The sequence below is a fragment of the Salmo salar genome, chromosome 24 (genome assembly GCF_965601325.2).
Source record: "Salmo salar chromosome 24, fSalSal1, whole genome shotgun sequence".
NCBI lineage: Eukaryota > Metazoa > Chordata > Actinopteri > Salmoniformes > Salmonidae > Salmo > Salmo salar.
Window position 1 is genome coordinate 17,465,434 of NC_138314.1, and position 16,984 is coordinate 17,482,417.

Consider the following 16,984-nt stretch of genomic DNA (forward strand, 5'->3'; position numbering starts at 1 on the left):
CACTGGGTCTGCGTCTCACCAAACGGCGTGCATCACAGACACCGGGGATCCAAAACTTCAGTCGATCCACCTCAACACTCAACCCCACCACTGTTATGACTCCTTTCAACTGCGCTCTGCTCCAGAGAGAATAGCAGGCCACAGCTCTCGTTCCGAGTCGGGAAACATGAGTCCACTTCTAGATACTTTGTCAGTTTCAAAGGTTACATCCGTTTCCAAAAACACTGCCTCCATCATCTACCGGCTGCATGTCATGTTTTGTATTTCAAATAGTACCAAACTAAAACTTGACATATTTTGGTTTGTTTGTTTTTAGTTTTTGTTTCTTGAGGCCTGTCGTGCAAATAGCGTCCGCCTGAAAATTGTTGTCCCCCCCAGGCCCCTTGAAAAGTCTGAGGCTCCCTAGTTGAGAATCACTGTTGTAGTGTAAGTATGCAATACATTTTCTTTGGTATACCTTCCCAATCTGCTTTTTTAGTTAAATTGGAGCATCTTACGCCATGACTGTAATTGCTGCTAAGTCATATGGCTAAAAATATAAACACCCAAGCGTTCTCTGCTCTCATTGCTTATGACAGAAATTAGAATGGCCAAGAATTCTAACTCAAAGCACATCTGTAATGTAAAATGACTTTGTATTTTACTAACAGGACATCAGTGGTGAAAGGTGTCTGACTCATTAGAATTACATCAGTAAAATGCACAGAGGTCATTGACCCCCGGAAATATCCATAGAGGTAGAAATAAAAGAGGAGAACATAAGTTACTGGAGAATATAGAAGTTACTGTACTTCCACTGGTTACTGTTTGTACTAGAGAACATACGGCTGAATAACTTTGGGTACAGTCTGACTAAGATGTGTAGTCTGAAAGACATGATTCAACTACTGACAATATAAACATGTGTTGATATCATTTTGGGAATGATGAGGCAGGGAATAGTCTTTTTATTTGTATTGCTGTTAACAAAACTCCCTCTGCACTCACAAAGGTGTATGTCTGACGTATCACAAGGTACCTGCAATTCCTCATCATTGTTAGTATCATCTGTGCCTGGGTTTTCCCAATGAGGTTGGGTTTCATTGATAATGACATTAGGTTTCTCTTTCCTTTCTGGTGTTTGACATATCTTTGTTGAAAAATAGGGAATTCTCTAGAATGATAGGGAATGATCTAGAACCTGGTTCAATGATAGGGAATGATCTAGAATAGGGTTCGGGAAAAGGCGGACTGCGGGCCAACAGGCGGACCCCCCAAAGTTTCTGGTCAAAAAAAGACTACAATCACCAGGAACTATGCAGAAATCTGTTCACCAAGTACTTCCACGAACAGAAAACTAGATGTGATCGTGTTTCAATGTAATCAAAGTATGAAATTATTTCTATTTTTAAATACAATCTAATTTTTGGCTCGTTGTAGTCAATTTGCAGTGTACAAATTATTATAATTATGTTCTGGCATCTGGATCATCCTCTCCGACAAAAATCGACCAGTTGCCTACCCCGGTTTAGAATAATGAATTATATGGAATGGTCTAGAGCAGGGGTGTCAAACTCATTTTACCCCTAAGGCCGCATTCGGTCTTCAATGACGTCTGGAGGGCGGTACTGACGTCTAAAGAAAAATATTTCCTTGCCTCAAAATTATGAATTGTCGATGCTCCCCGGCTGTCTAGCGATTATTAGAGAGCTGGACAGACAGTCAAAAAACTGTAGTTTCATTTTTAGTCACCGGCGGGCCGGATTGGAACCCCTCGCGGTCCGAATGTTTGACACCCCTGAGCTAGAGTGATCTTTGTGAATTTCAGTGTGATATGCATCAATTAAATCAAAATTGGGAATACTTTGAATGGGGGCAAGTTGTCATTGGGAAATATCAAAGAAACAATTTATTGCACTCAACTTTCTGCAAACAGCAGCCGACTATATCATTATTTTATAATGGAAACCGAAACCTGCGAGGCAGCGAGGGAAAAACGAATCTCAATTTGAGGGGCGGGGCGGGGCAGATCAGATGTTAAATAGACTGCTCAGATGTACACTGACAGAGCTATCATCATCTTTCATCGGATGAGTTTCAATTGTCAGCATACGGATTTACCAACAGTATTTCTTAAAACAAACTTGCAAGACTTCACAACAACTCCTCAACAATATCTACTGAACATGTAAGTCATTTTCTATTATTAAGCTACAACAGGCCTATCTTACAGAAATGTACTGGAGAAAAAAGCTTAACAGCATATCAAGCAAATTATCTTATAATTTGTTAGTTATTACAATGGGCTGAACAAATGGTAATGTTAAAGCCTGTAGGTAAATATAAAAGTTATAATGCATTGTACAGTATAACTTGTCATGAGTGTGTATGACTCCCTTATGTCTTTCAATCATCTCATAATGATTCTCATTATATACCAGCCAGTTGAGTCAGCTGAAATGTTGGCTAGAGACAAAACATTACATATTGTTAGCCTTATTATAAGGATCATACATGCTTTTAACAAGTTATAAAGCATTACACCTGTGTTACTAAATGAATTCATTCAAAACATTGAGCTATGCTAATGTAAGGCCAAATAAATAATACATTACATCCTCTTTCAGATATCTATCATGGAACTCACTATAACACTTTTGAACGGGAACTCACTTCCCCTGACAGTTCAGCCACACACCACTGTGGGGTCTCTCAAGAGTTTGATTGAAGAACACTTTAAAGTGGCCACAACAAAGCAGAGGCTGTTAGGTGTCAATGGGAGCAACATCAGTCTCAGCGATGATTCAAAAACTTTGAGCGACTACGGCCTGCATTCAGGATCTAAAGTGATGGTGCTGATTACGGAGCCCGCTCCTATCCAGGTGTTCCTGAAAAACGAAAAGGGCCAGACACACACATATGATGTGGTGCCTGGTGAGACTGTAACCCAGTTCAAAGCCAAGGTACAAAACAAGGAGGGAGTCCCTGCCAACCAACAGAGGCTGATTCATGAGGGTAGGCAGCTCGAGGATTGCCAGACGCTGGAGTACTACAACATCAGAAATCAAAGCACCATCCATCTGACGCTCCGTCTAAGGGGAGGCTGAAGAAACCCAGTATCGACCTGAAACCACCTGTCACATGAAGCCCTTAACTTATTATGCATTCCATGTCTATAGAGAAAAAGCAATCAATCTTGAACAAAAATGTGAATTGTTCTACATTTGTATTCAATTGTAAACATTAAATTAAGCATGGCTGATATAGGCATATATTAATGAGATTGTTATCAAGTAATAAACATGTATAAAACTATAACTGTCAACCATCATTGTCACGGCTCTAACTCAAAAGAAAAGATAAAGCAACATAAGGTACTGGTCAGTTTCTTGTCCATTGTGCTATTGCTCCCTTATTTGACATGATAGAGACAAAGCAGTAACATTTACAGTTGAGTTGACTCAAACTGAGACAAGGCAGTCCACATGGGGAAACTACAGGCCGGCCTTGTCAGCAATATACACAATGTTTCATGGTCTGATGAAAATCCTAAACGTTGCATGTTCAGATGGTTTTAAATGAGTTTGATTCAAGGCCGAAACAGTTACTAGTATTCATTTCCTACAGCACATTTGCTTTGCTTCGTCTTAAATTATATAAATATAAATATGTATCTATGAAGAATAGGTAACATGTATTTACCATTGCTCAAACCAAAATACACATTGGCACAAAGGAAGCATACTCAAGTGTTTCAATTAATTCAATATTTTAAATATCAGTAAGAATACAATTAAGACTTATTATTTCAGTTCTAAGTTATTTTGCATGTGAGCAACACAATAAATGTGTTAGGATTTCATTAGTGTAGCACCTTGTGTAGCATTTGACCGAAGTCCTAAGCACCACCCCAGTTAATTTGCCTGGTTGTACCAGCCTGCTGCACTGGCATTCACAGGCCAGCCCTTGTAACATTATGTAACTCCTGAGGCACACACACACACACACACACACACGGTGCCCTCTTCATTCAGTAATTTGGGAGAATGTCTTTGGAGGCTTCACTTCCTCACAGATGCAAGGTAAGCATTCCAAAATAATGCCACCAATGTGGTAAACAGCACTTGAAACTGAAAACACAAAAACACAGATTGGCAACAGAGCACCACGATACATTCCAAATGTATGCATCCTTGAATGAAAAGCCAATGAGAATTGCTCACCTGTATAGGCACTACTATTCACTTTGTCCTGGAGTTTGCCCACCTCTTATCCTAAAACAGCATTTGAATGTATTAAAATGAATGTACAGGCATGACAATAGTTGTCTGTGCCCAATAATGTTTGTACCATGTTTTGTGCTGCTACCATGTTGTGCTGCTGCCATGTTGTGTTGATACCATGCTGTGTTTTCATGTGTTGCTGCCATGCTATGTTGTTGTCTTAGGTCTCTCTTTATGTAGTGTTGTGGTGTCTCTCTTGTCGTGATGTGTGTTTTGTGCTATATTTTTATTTACTTTTTAATCCCAGCCCCAGTCCCCGCAGGTGGACTTTTGCCTTTTGGTAGGGCGTCATTGTAAATCAATCAACAAATCAAATGTATTTATAAAGCCCTTTTTACATCAGCCGATGTCACAAAGTACTATACAGAAACCCAGCCTCAAACCTCAAACAGCAAGCAATGCAGATGTATAAGCACGGCGGCTAGGAAAAACTCCCTAGAAAGGCAGGAACCAAGGAAGAAACCTAGAGAGGAATCAGGCTCTGAGGGGCAGCCAGTCCTATTCTGGCTGTGCCGGGTTGAGATTATAACAGTACATGGCTAGGCGCACGGGATGGAAGAGAACCAGTAAGCCAGTGACTCAGCCCCCGTAATAGGTTTAGAGGCAGAGAATCCCGGTGGAGAGAGGGGAACCCGCCATGCAGAGACAGCAAGGGCGCTTTGTCGTTCCAGTGCCTTTCCGTTCACTTTCACACCCCTGGGCCAGACTACACTCAATCATAGGACCTACTGAAAAGATGAGCCTTCAATAAAGACTTAAAGGTCAAGACAGAGTCTGCGTCTCTCACACAGATAGGCAGACAATTCCAAAAAATGGAGCTCTATACGAGAAGTTTCTACCTCCAGCTGTTTGCTTAGAAATTCTAGGGACAATAAGGAGGCCTGCATCTTGTGACCATAGCGTACGTATAGGTATGTACAGCAGGACCAAATCGGAAAAATAGCTAGGAGCAAGCCCATGTAATGCTTTGTAGGTTAGCAGTAGAATTTGTTCTTAAGTGACTTGTCCGGTTAAATAAAGGTTAAATAAATAAACAATAGTCTGGATTGTAAAGTAATTCATTAACCACTAACGGAAATGAACTGTCAGAGAAGTACTGCATAATTTCACTAGGGCCAATGTTAACTGACAGACTAATAAGCAATCCCTGCTTAAAATTTGAACCACACAGAGTAATACCAATTCTGGTGGTTATCGGATCCAAGCAGTGAGAGTTAATTCAGGTGTATGGTGCAGGAGAGTTGTTAAGGGGGCAGCTGACTAACCTCTTGGATGTCCATAACACAAAAGAAAACCAGCAGGTATGCACGGGCGAAGATAAGGCGATCCAAGAGGAAGCGTTTAACCATGCAGTAGGGAACAGTGGAAGGCATCACACCTCCATAAGTTGGTAAAAGTAATGAGCAACCTGAAAAAAACAAGGCAAATATCATGGCTGTGTTCAATTTACAGTAAATTGCAATAGATTACATTGTAACAAGAAACAACCTTAATGAAGTGATTTGGACATGACTTTAATCACTATTATTTATTTGACTTTTATTTAACTAGGCAAGTCAGTTAAGAACAAATTCTTATTTACAATGACGGCCTACCCCGGCCAAAGCATAACCCGAACGACGCTGGGCCAATTGTGCGCCGCCCTATGATACAGCCTGGAATCAAACCAGGGTTTGTAGTGACACCTCTAGCACTGAGATGCAGTGCTTTAGACCACTGCACCACTCGGGAGCATCTCAATGACCACTCATAAATGGCAAAGCGGGCAGGTCCTGAAATGTCAATCTCCTTCACTGGGGACCCTTCTTTGGCCTTTCGTTTTGCTTCCAATGCTTGAGATAGAAGACTTCCCAAGGCCGAGAGAATGCCACTGAAAAACACGTAGACAGTTTATTTGTTGTCATGGTGGTGGTCAGAGTTGAAGAAAGTTTTCTTTAAGTGAATTCAAACAACGTAACTATGATAAAAGCAACTGTTGTCAGGAAAGACAAGGGGGGTTCTCAGAGCAGAGGCTGATTGATTGAAAAGACAGAGAGAAAGGTGGAAAGATCTTGGCAAAGGGCACATTTACCTTGGCATAGTTTGCAAATCAAAGTAACCCCATACTCTTACGAGTCAACCACAAACAGGGTTGGGGTGTAATTGATTACATGTAAACTGAAAATACAGATAGTTTTGAAAAACTACATGATTACTTCTCGGATTACTTTGAAATTCAGAAAGGACGTTAGAAAAAAAATACATTATGAAACCTTTATTTTCTCAATGACAGTCAATTTAACATTGAAAAAAAGATGCATGTTGGGCCTCCTGAGTGGCGCAGTGGTCTAAGGCACTGCATCGCAGTGTTGCGGCGTCACTACAGCCTGGGATCGAACCCAGGCTGTGTGACAACTGGATGTGACCGTGAGTAACATATGGCGGTGCACAATCGGCCCAGCGTCGTCCGGGTTAATGGAGGGTTTGGCCGAGGGGGCTTTACCTGGCTCATCGTGCTCTAGCGACTCCTTGTGGTGGGCCTGGCGCCTGCAGGCTGACTTCAGTCATCAGTTGAACGGTGTTTCCTCCGACACATTGGTGTGGCTGGCTTCCGGGTTAAGCAGGTGGGTGTTAAGAAGCACGGCTTGGCGGGTCATGTTTCGGAGGCAAACACTCTACATGAAAACTCAGAAGGACAGACAGGGTCTCCTCAGTCTCGCGCTCCCCTCCGGGTCTGCGTCTCATCAAACGACGTGCATCACAGACACCGGGGGATCCTCAAATGCAGTCGATCCACCTCAACACAACCCCTGTTATCATTCCTTTCGGCTGCGCTCTGCTCCGGAGAGAAAAGCAGGCCACAGCTCTCGTTCCGAGTCAGGAAACGCGAGTCCACTTCTGGATACTTTGACCGAATTCACAGAACCCAACTTCCTCTTCACCCAGCCTGATTCCACAAACGGATCGGCCAAAAGGCATGGATCCACTTTCTCCATGAATCATACTCCTACCGGGCAGAGTCATCTCAGGCAATTTCCTGATCATTGGTGTGAGACTCGGAAGCCTTCACCTCACCTGTCGGCGCAGGTTTTTCCTCTTCACTTCTGTTAGGTTCAATTTGAGAGAGTTCACTATCCGTCGACTGCTCAGGGTTTTCAGGAGCGGAACATGGCATTATCTCTCCTGTACTTGACTCAGAAGAAAGTACTCTGCTTGTATTTCGCAGATGTCGGTTTGGGTTTGAACCTCGCACCCTTCTTTTTGCCTCACATAACCTAGTCATTTGCCATCTTGCCTTCTTCCAGTCGTCATTCTCAAAGGTTACATCCGTTTCCAAAACACTGCCTCCATCATCTACCGGCTGCATGTCATGTTTTGTATTTCAAATAGTACCAAACTAAAACTTATTTTGGTTTGATTGTTTTTAGTTTTTGTTTCTTGAGGCCTGTCATGTGTCATGACGTTGGCCTGTGGGTAAGGTTTATGACCCCCCCCATAAATATCTTTCTCCCTTCCCCTCTCTTACTGACCCTACTGAAGGACTGCTGTCCTGTTAAATATAGAGAGTCTGGGAACATCAAACAAATGGGGAAAGGAACCATATTTTGGTAATAAAACCAGTTGGAAATATGCTTGATAACGTAATGAGTATGTATGTCAGTTCGCTTGTCACCTTAGACATTATGACTGATGACAGGACGACATAAACGGTACCTGAGAAAGTATACACTCTCTAGTTATCAGAGTAACATGGAATTGTTATGCAATTGAAATGTTTGATATTGAAATTGTTTGTTAGGAGATTAAATGTAATTTTAGCTTCCAAATGAGAGAATTGGGTTTTCATAAGGAAAATGCCCTGCTTGATCAGTGGCCCACCCCTGTGAAGAGACAGGGGTTATAAACGATGAAACACATCCTTCCCCCGCTCCACTATATAAGCCTTTGACGAAAAGATAACCAGGTAGTTCCAGTACGGGAGGTCTGCAGCCTCTACGTTAGAAGGACACACATGTCAACTAAGCCAACCTCGGCGTGAGCTATGGTATGAACTGGTATGAACTTTGAGCTTATTCACTACAGAAGTGCTACTTCCTAGCCGTTGAGTTAGCAGCGGCCGCTGTGGACGTGGGCTAGGAAAGGACGGACGACGGATCCAGTCTAACAGACGGACGAAGATACCACCACGTATCCAATTTACCACCAGAGACATTCTTCCGAGTAACAGGAAGATCTGTTGGCCAACCCGGCCAGCATCTACGACCAATCTACCGAAGCGCAGCTCAGAGTAAATATTTATTGCATTTTCCTTTTCCAAATGGGCGGTAATTTAGAATGCATAAGATAATGTATTTACGATAGCATAGCTGCTGTTTCTGTGTTCCTAAATCTTCCCGCTCTTTCATTCAAGCCCAACCCCCTTTCCTTTGTGTAACCAGCTTTCATACAGGTTCCGTTCACCAGGGGTGAATTCTGTATGACATCATTGTATTCTGTGTATTTGTAATTCTGTGTGATTAGTTAGGTATTTAGTAAATAAATAATTAAACCCAATTTTGTATTGCTGATTCAACTTGTTAGCCAGGGTTCGTGAAGATAGCCAAGAATTTACAACTTTCATTATGAGACTGAAAATAAGATAAGGGTTAATATTGACTGCTATCGATGTAAAATATTACTAAGTATTTTAAGAGTTTATTCGGAAGATAACGGCTCTATAAATGTTCTTCCGTGGTGCCCCGACTTTCTAGTTAATTACATTTACATGATTAGCTTAATTAGGTAATATTAATTACAGAGAAATCATTTTATAAGTTAGCATGTCATATCACTTAATTCGGCATAGCCAAAGACACGACACATGCAAATAGCGTCAGCCTGAAAATTGTTGTCCCCCCCAGGCCCCTTGAAAAGTCTGAGGCTCCCTAGTTGAGAATCACTGTTGTAGTGTAAGTATGCAATACATTTTCTTTGGTATACCTTCCCAATCTGCTTTTTTAGTTAAATTGGAGCATCTTACGCCATGACTGTAATTGCTGCTAAGTCATATGGCTAAAAATATAAACACCCAAGCGTTCTCTGCTCTCATTGCTTATGACAGAAATTAGAATGACCAAGAATTCTAACTCAAGGCACATCTGTAATGTAAAATGACTTTGTATTTTACTAACAGGACATCAGTGGTGAAAGGTGTCTGACTCATTAGAATTACATCAGTAAAATGCACAGAGGTCATTGACCCCCCGAAATATCCATAGAGGTAGAAATAAAAGAGGAGAACATAAGTTACTGGAGAATATAGAAGTTACTGTACTTCCACTGGTTACTGTTTGTACTAGAGAACATACGGCTGAATAACTTTGGGTACAGTCTGACTAAGATGTGTAGTCTGAAAGACATGATTCAACTACTGACAATATAAACATGTGTTGATATCATTTTGGGAATGAGGAGGCAGGGAATAGTCTTTTTATTTGTATTGCTGTTAACAAAACTCCCTCTGCACTCACAAAGGTGTATGTCTGACGTATCACAAGGTACCTGCAATTCCTCATCATTGTTAGTATCATCTGTGCCTGGGTTTTCCCAATGAGGTTGGGTTTCATTGATAATGACATTAGGTTTCTCTTTCCTTTCTGGTGTTTGACATATCTTTGTTGAAAAATAGGGAATTCTCTAGAATGATAGGGAATGATCTAGAACCTGGTTCAATGATAGGGAATGATCTAGAATAGGGTTCGGGAAAAGGCGGACTGCGGGCCAACAGGCGGACCCCCCAAAGTTTCTGGTCAAAAAAAGACTACAATCACCAGGAACTATGCAGAAATCTGTTCACCAAGTACTTCCACGAACAGAAAACTAGATGTGATCGTGTTTCAATGTAATCAAAGTATGAAATTATTTCTATTTTTAAATACAATCTAATGTTTGGCTCGTTGTAGTCAATTTGCAGTGTACAAATTATTATAATTATGTTCTGGCATCTGGATCATCCCCTCCGACAAAAATCGACCGGTGGCTGAATCTATATAGTTGCCTACCCCGGTTTAGAATAATGAATTATATGGGATGGTCTAGAGCAGGGGTGTCAAACTCATTTTACCCCTAAGGCCGCATTCGGTCTTCAATGACGTCTGGAGGGCGGTACTGACGTCTAAAGAAAAATATTTCCTTGCCTCAAAATTATGAATTGTCGATGCTCCCCGGCTGTCTAGCGATTATTAGAGAGCTGGACAGACAGTCAAGAAACTGTAGTTTCATTTTTAGTCACCGGCGGGCCGGATTGGAACCCCTCGCGGTCCGAATGTTTGACACCCCTGAGCTAGAGTGATCTTTGTGAATTTCAGTGTGATATGCATCAATTAAATCAAAATTGGGAATACTTTGAATGGGGGCAAGTTGTCATTGGGAAATATCAAAGAAACAATTTATTGCACTCAACTTTCTGCAAACAGCAGCCGACTATATCATTATTTTATAATGGAAACCGAAACCTGCGAGGCAGCGAGGGAAAAACGAATCTCAATTTGAGGGGCGGGGCGGGGCAGATCAGATGTTAAATAGACTGCTCAGATGTACACTGACAGAGCTATCATCATCTTTCATCGGATGAGTTTCAATTGTCAGCATACGGATTTACCAACAGTATTTCTTAAAACAAACTTGCAAGACTTCACAACAACTCCTCAACAATATCTACTGAACATGTAAGTCATTTTCTATTATTAAGCTACAACAGGCCTATCTTACAGAAATGTACTGGAGAAAAAAGCTTAACAGCATATCAAGCAAATTATCTTATAATTTGTTAGTTATTACAATGGGCTGAACAAATGGTAATGTTAAAGCCTGTAGGTAAATATAAAAGTTATAATGCATTGTACAGTATAACTTGTCATGAGTGTGTATGACTCCCTTATGTCTTTCAATCATCTCATAATGATTCTCATTATATACCAGCCAGTTGAGTCAGCTGAAATGTTGGCTAGAGACAAAACATTACATATTGTTAGCCTTATTATAAGGATCATACATGCTTTTAACAAGTTATAAAGCATTACACCTGTGTTACTAAATGAATTCATTCAAAACATTGAGCTATGCTAATGTAAGGCCAAATAAATAATACATTACATCCTCTTTCAGATATCTATCATGGAACTCACTATAACACTTTTGAACGGGAACTCACTTCCCCTGACAGTTCAGCCACACACCACTGTGGGGTCTCTCAAGAGTTTGATTGAAGAACACTTTAAAGTGGCCACAACAAAGCAGAGGCTGTTAGGTGTCAATGGGAGCAACATCAGTCTCAGCGATGATTCAAAAACTTTGAGCGACTACGGCCTGCATTCAGGATCTAAAGTGATGGTGCTGATTACGGAGCCCGCTCCTATCCAGGTGTTCCTGAAAAACGAAAAGGGCCAGACACACACATATGATGTGGTGCCTGGTGAGACTGTAACCCAGTTCAAAGCCAAGGTACAAAACAAGGAGGGAGTCCCTGCCAACCAACAGAGGCTGATTCATGAGGGTAGGCAGCTCGAGGATTGCCAGACGCTGGAGTACTACAACATCAGAAATCAAAGCACCATCCATCTGACGCTCCGTCTAAGGGGAGGCTGAAGAAACCCAGTATCGACCTGAAACCACCTGTCACATGAAGCCCTTAACTTATTATGCATTCCATGTCTATAGAGAAAAAGCAATCAATCTTGAACAAAAATGTGAATTGTTCTACATTTGTATTCAATTGTAAACATTAAATTAAGCATGGCTGATATAGGCATATATTAATGAGATTGTTATCAAGTAATAAACATGTATAAAACTATAACTGTCAACCATCATTGTCACGGCTCCAACTCAAAAGAAAAGATAAAGCAACATAAGGTACTGGTCAGTTTCTTGTCCATTGTGCTATTGCTCCCTTATTTGACATGATAGAGACAGAGCAGTAACATTTACAGTTGAGTTGACTCAAACTGAGACAAGGCAGTCCACATGGGGAAACTACAGGCCGGCCTTGTCAGCAATATACACAATGTTTCATGGTCTGATGAAAATCCTAAACGTTGCATGTTCAGATGGTTTTAAATTAGTTTGATTCAAGGCCGAAACAGTTACTATTATTAATTTCCTACAGCACATTTGCTTTGCTTCATCTTAAATTATATAAATATAAATATGTATCTATGAAGAATAGGTAACATGTATTTACCATTGCTCAAACCAAAATACACATTGGCACAAAGGAAGCATACTCAAGTGTTTCAATTAATTCAATATTTTAAATATCAGTAAGAATACAATTAAGACTTATTATTTCAGTTCTAAGTTATTTTGCATGTGAGCAACACAATAAATGTGTTAGGATTTCATTAGTGTAGCACCTTGTGTAGCATTTGACCGAAGTCCTAAGCACCACCCCAGTTAATTTGCCTGGTTGTACCAGACTGCTGCACTGGCATTCACAGGCCAGCCCTTGTAACATTATGTAACTCCTGAGGCACACACACACACACACACACACACGGTGCCCTCTTCATTCAGTAATTTGGGAGAATGTCTTTGGAGGCTTCACTACCTCACAGATGCAAGGTAAGCATTCCAAAATAATGCCACCAATGTGGTAAACAGCACTTGAAACTGAAAACACAAAAACACAGATTGGCAACAGAGCACCACGATACATTCCAAATGTATGCATCCTTGAATGAAAAGCCAATGAGAATTGCTCACCTGTATAGGCACTACTATTCACTTTGTCCTGGAGTTTGCCCACCTCTTATCCTAAAACAGCATTTGAATGTATTAAAATGAATGTACAGGCATGACAATAGTTGTCTGTGCCCAATAATGTTTGTACCATGTTTTGTGCTGCTACCATGTTGTGCTGCTGCCATGTTGTGTTGATACCATGCTGTGTTTTCATGTGTTGCTGCCATGCTATGTTGTTGTCTTAGGTCTCTCTTTATGTAGTGTTGTGGTGTCTCTCTTGTCGTGATGTGTGTTTTGTGCTATATTTTTATTTACTTTTTAATCCCAGCCCCAGTCCCCGCAGGTGGACTTTTGCCTTTTGGTAGGGCGTCATTGTAAATCAATCAACAAATCAAATGTATTTATAAAGCCCTTTTTACATCAGCCGATGTCACAAAGTACTATACAGAAACCCAGCCTCAAACCTCAAACAGCAAGCAATGCAGATGTATAAGCACGGCGGCTAGGAAAAACTCCCTAGAAAGGCAGGAACCAAGGAAGAAACCTAGAGAGGAATCAGGCTCTGAGGGGCAGCCAGTCCTATTCTGGCTGTGCCGGGTTGAGATTATAACAGTACATGGCTAGGCGCACGGGATGGAAGAGAACCAGTAAGCCAGTGACTCAGCCCCCGTAATAGGTTTAGAGGCAGAGAATCCCGGTGGAGAGAGGGGAACCCGCCATGCAGAGACAGCAAGGGCGCTTTGTCGTTCCAGTGCCTTTCCGTTCACTTTCACACCCCTGGGCCAGACTACACTCAATCATAGGACCTACTGAAAAGATGAGCCTTCAATAAAGACTTAAAGGTCAAGACAGAGTCTGCGTCTCTCACACAGATAGGCAGACAATTCCAAAAAATGGAGCTCTATACGAGAAGTTTCTACCTCCAGCTGTTTGCTTAGAAATTCTAGGGACAATAAGGAGGCCTGCATCTTGTGACCATAGCGTACGTATAGGTATGTACAGCAGGACCAAATCGGAAAAATAGCTAGGAGCAAGCCCATGTAATGCTTTGTAGGTTAGCAGTAGAATTTGTTCTTAAGTGACTTGTCCAGTTAAATAAAGGTTAAATAAATAAACAATAGTCTGGATTGTAAAGTAATTCATTAACCACTAACGGAAATGAACTGTCAGAGAAGTACTGCATAATTTCACTAGGGCCAATGTAAACTGACAGACTAATAAGCAATCCCTGCTTAAAATTTGAACCACACAGAGTAATACCAATTCTGGTGGTTATCGGATCCAAGCAGTGAGAGTTAATTCAGGTGTATGGTGCAGGAGAGTTGTTAAGGGGGCAGCTGACTAACCTCTTGGATGTCCATAACACAAAAGAAAACCAGCAGGTATGCAGGGGCGAAGATAAGGCGATCCAAGAGGAAGCGTTTAACCATGCAGTAGGGAACAGTGGAAGGCATCACACCTCCATAAGTTGGTAAAAGTAATGAGCAACCTGAAAAAAACAAGGCAAATATCATGGCTGTGTTCAATTTACAGTAAATTGCAATAGATTACATTGTAACAAGAAACAACCTTAATGAAGTGATTTGGACATGACTTTAATCACTATTATTTATTTGACTTTTATTTAACTAGGCAAGTCAGTTAAGAACAAATTCTTATTTACAATGACGGCCTACCCCGGCCAAAGCATAACCCGAACGACGCTGGGCCAATTGTGCGCCCCCCTATGATACAGCCTGGAATCAAACCAGGGTTTGTAGTGACACCTCTAGCACTGAGATGCAGTGCTTTAGACCACTGCACCACTCGGGAGCATCTCAATGACCACTCATAAATGGCAAAGCGGGCAGGTCCTGAAATGTCAATCTCCTTCACTGGGGACCCTTCTTTGGCCTTTCGTTTTGCTTCCAATGCTTGAGATAGAAGACTTCCCAAGGCCGAGAGAATGCCACTGAAAAACACGTAGACAGTTTATTTGTTGTCATGGTGGTGGTCAGAGTTGAAGAAAGTTTTCTTTAAGTGAATTCAAACAACGTAACTATGATAAAAGCAACTGTTGTCAGGAAAGACAAGGGGGGTTCTCAGAGCAGAGGCTGATTGATTGAAAAGACAGAGATAAAGGTGGAAAGATCTTGGCAAAGGGCACATTTACCTTGGCATAGTTTGCAAATCAAAGTAACCCCATACTCTTACGAGTCAACCACAAACAGGGTTGGGGTGTAATTGATTACATGTAAACTGAAAATACAGATAGTTTTGAAAAACTACATGATTACTTCTCGGATTACTTTGAAATTCAGAAAGGACGTTAGAAAAAAAATACATTATGAAACCTTTATTTTCTCAATGACAGTCAATTTAACATTGAAAAAAAGATGCATGTTGGGCCTCCTGAGTGGCGCAGTGGTCTAAGGCACTGCATCGCAGTGTTGCGGCGTCACTACAGCCTGGGATCGAACCCAGGCTGTGTGACAACTGGATGTGACCGTGAGTAACATATGGCGGTGCACAATCGGCCCAGCGTCGTCCGGGTTAATGGAGGGTTTGGCCGAGGGGGCTTTACCTGGCTCATCGTGCTCTAGCGACTCCTTGTGGTGGGCCTGGCGCCTGCAGGCTGACTTCAGTCATCAGTTGAACGGTGTTTCCTCCGACACATTGGTGTGGCTGGCTTCCGGGTTAAGCAGGTGGGTGTTAAGAAGCACGGCTTGGCGGGTCATGTTTCGGAGGCAAACACTCTACATGAAAACTCAGAAGGACAGACAGGGTCTCCTCAGTCTCGCGCTCCCCTCCGGGTCTGCGTCTCATCAAACGACGTGCATCACAGACACCGGGGGATCCTCAAATGCAGTCGATCCACCTCAACACAACCCCTGTTATCATTCCTTTCGGCTGCGCTCTGCTCCGGAGAGAAAAGCAGGCCACAGCTCTCGTTCCGAGTCAGGAAACGCGAGTCCACTTCTGGATACTTTGACCGAATTCACAGAACCCAACTTCCTCTTCACCCAGCCTGATTCCACAAACGGATCGGCCAAAAGGCATGGATCCACTTTCTCCATGAATCATACTCCTACCGGGCAGAGTCATCTCAGGCAATTTCCTGATCATTGGTGTGAGACTCGGAAGCCTTCACCTCACCTGTCGGCGCAGGTTTTTCCTCTTCACTTCTGTTAGGTTCAATTTGAGAGAGTTCACTATCCGTCGACTGCTCAGGGTTTTCAGGAGCGGAACATGGCATTATCTCTCCTGTACTTGACTCAGAAGAAAGTACTCTGCTTGTATTTCGCAGATGTCGGTTTGGGTTTGAACCTCGCACCCTTCTTTTTGCCTCACATCACCTAGTCATTTGCCATCTTGCCTTCTTCCAGTCGTCATTCTCAAAGGTTACATCCGTTTCCAAAACACTGCCTCCATCATCTACCGGCTGCATGTCATGTTTTGTATTTCAAATAGTACCAAACTAAAACTTATTTTGGTTTGATTGTTTTTAGTTTTTGTTTCTTGAGGCCTGTCATGTGTCATGACGTTGGCCTGTGGGTAAGGTTTATGACCCCCCCCATAAATACCTTTCTCCCTTCCCCTCTCTTACTGACCCTACTGAAGGACTGCTGTCCTGTTAAATATAGAGAGTCTGGGAACATCAAACAAATGGGGAAAGGAACCATATTTTGGTAATAAAACCAGTTGGAAATATGCTTGATAACGTAATGAGTATGTATGTCAGTTCGCTTGTCACCTTAGACATTATGACTGATGACAGGACGACATAAACGGTACCTGAGAAAGTATACACTCTCTAGTTATCAGAGTAACATGGAATTGTTATGCAATTGAAATGTTTGATATTGAAATTGTTTGTTAGGAGATTAAATGTAATTTTAGCTTCCAAATGAGAGAATTGGGTTTTCATAAGGAAAATGCCCTGCTTGATCAGTGGCCCACCCCTGTGAAGAGACAGGGGTTATAAACGATGAAACACATCCTTCCCCCGCTCCACTATATAAGCCTTTGACGAAAAGATAACC

General features: G+C 41.8%; 2 protein-coding genes across 2 annotated transcripts; both read left to right on the plus strand.

The window, feature by feature from the left end:
* Positions 1–2,079: 2,079 nt before the first annotated feature.
* LOC100136541 (ISG15-like protein) lies at positions 2,080–3,110 on the plus strand. Its single transcript, NM_001123640.1, is given in 2 exon segments — positions 2,080–2,167; positions 2,607–3,110. A coding segment is annotated over 1 exon segment (471 nt). The 5' UTR covers positions 2,080–2,167; positions 2,607–2,615; the 3' UTR covers positions 3,087–3,110.
* A 7,418-nt stretch (positions 3,111–10,528) lies between these two features.
* On the plus strand, positions 10,529–12,085 carry LOC123730375 (polyubiquitin). The gene is made up of 2 exons (XM_045706718.2): positions 10,529–10,948; positions 11,388–12,085. The coding sequence occupies exon 2, from the start codon at positions 11,397–11,399 to the stop codon at positions 11,865–11,867; it is 471 nt and encodes a 156-aa protein (XP_045562674.1). The 5' UTR covers positions 10,529–10,948; positions 11,388–11,396; the 3' UTR covers positions 11,868–12,085.
* The last annotated feature ends 4,899 nt before the right edge of the window (positions 12,086–16,984 follow it).

Bases quoted from the DNA above. Each gene is read 5' to 3' on its own strand.
- LOC123730375 (XM_045706718.2), top strand. From the start codon at position 11,397: ATGGAACTCACTATAACACTTTTGAACGGGAACTCACTTCCCCTGACA.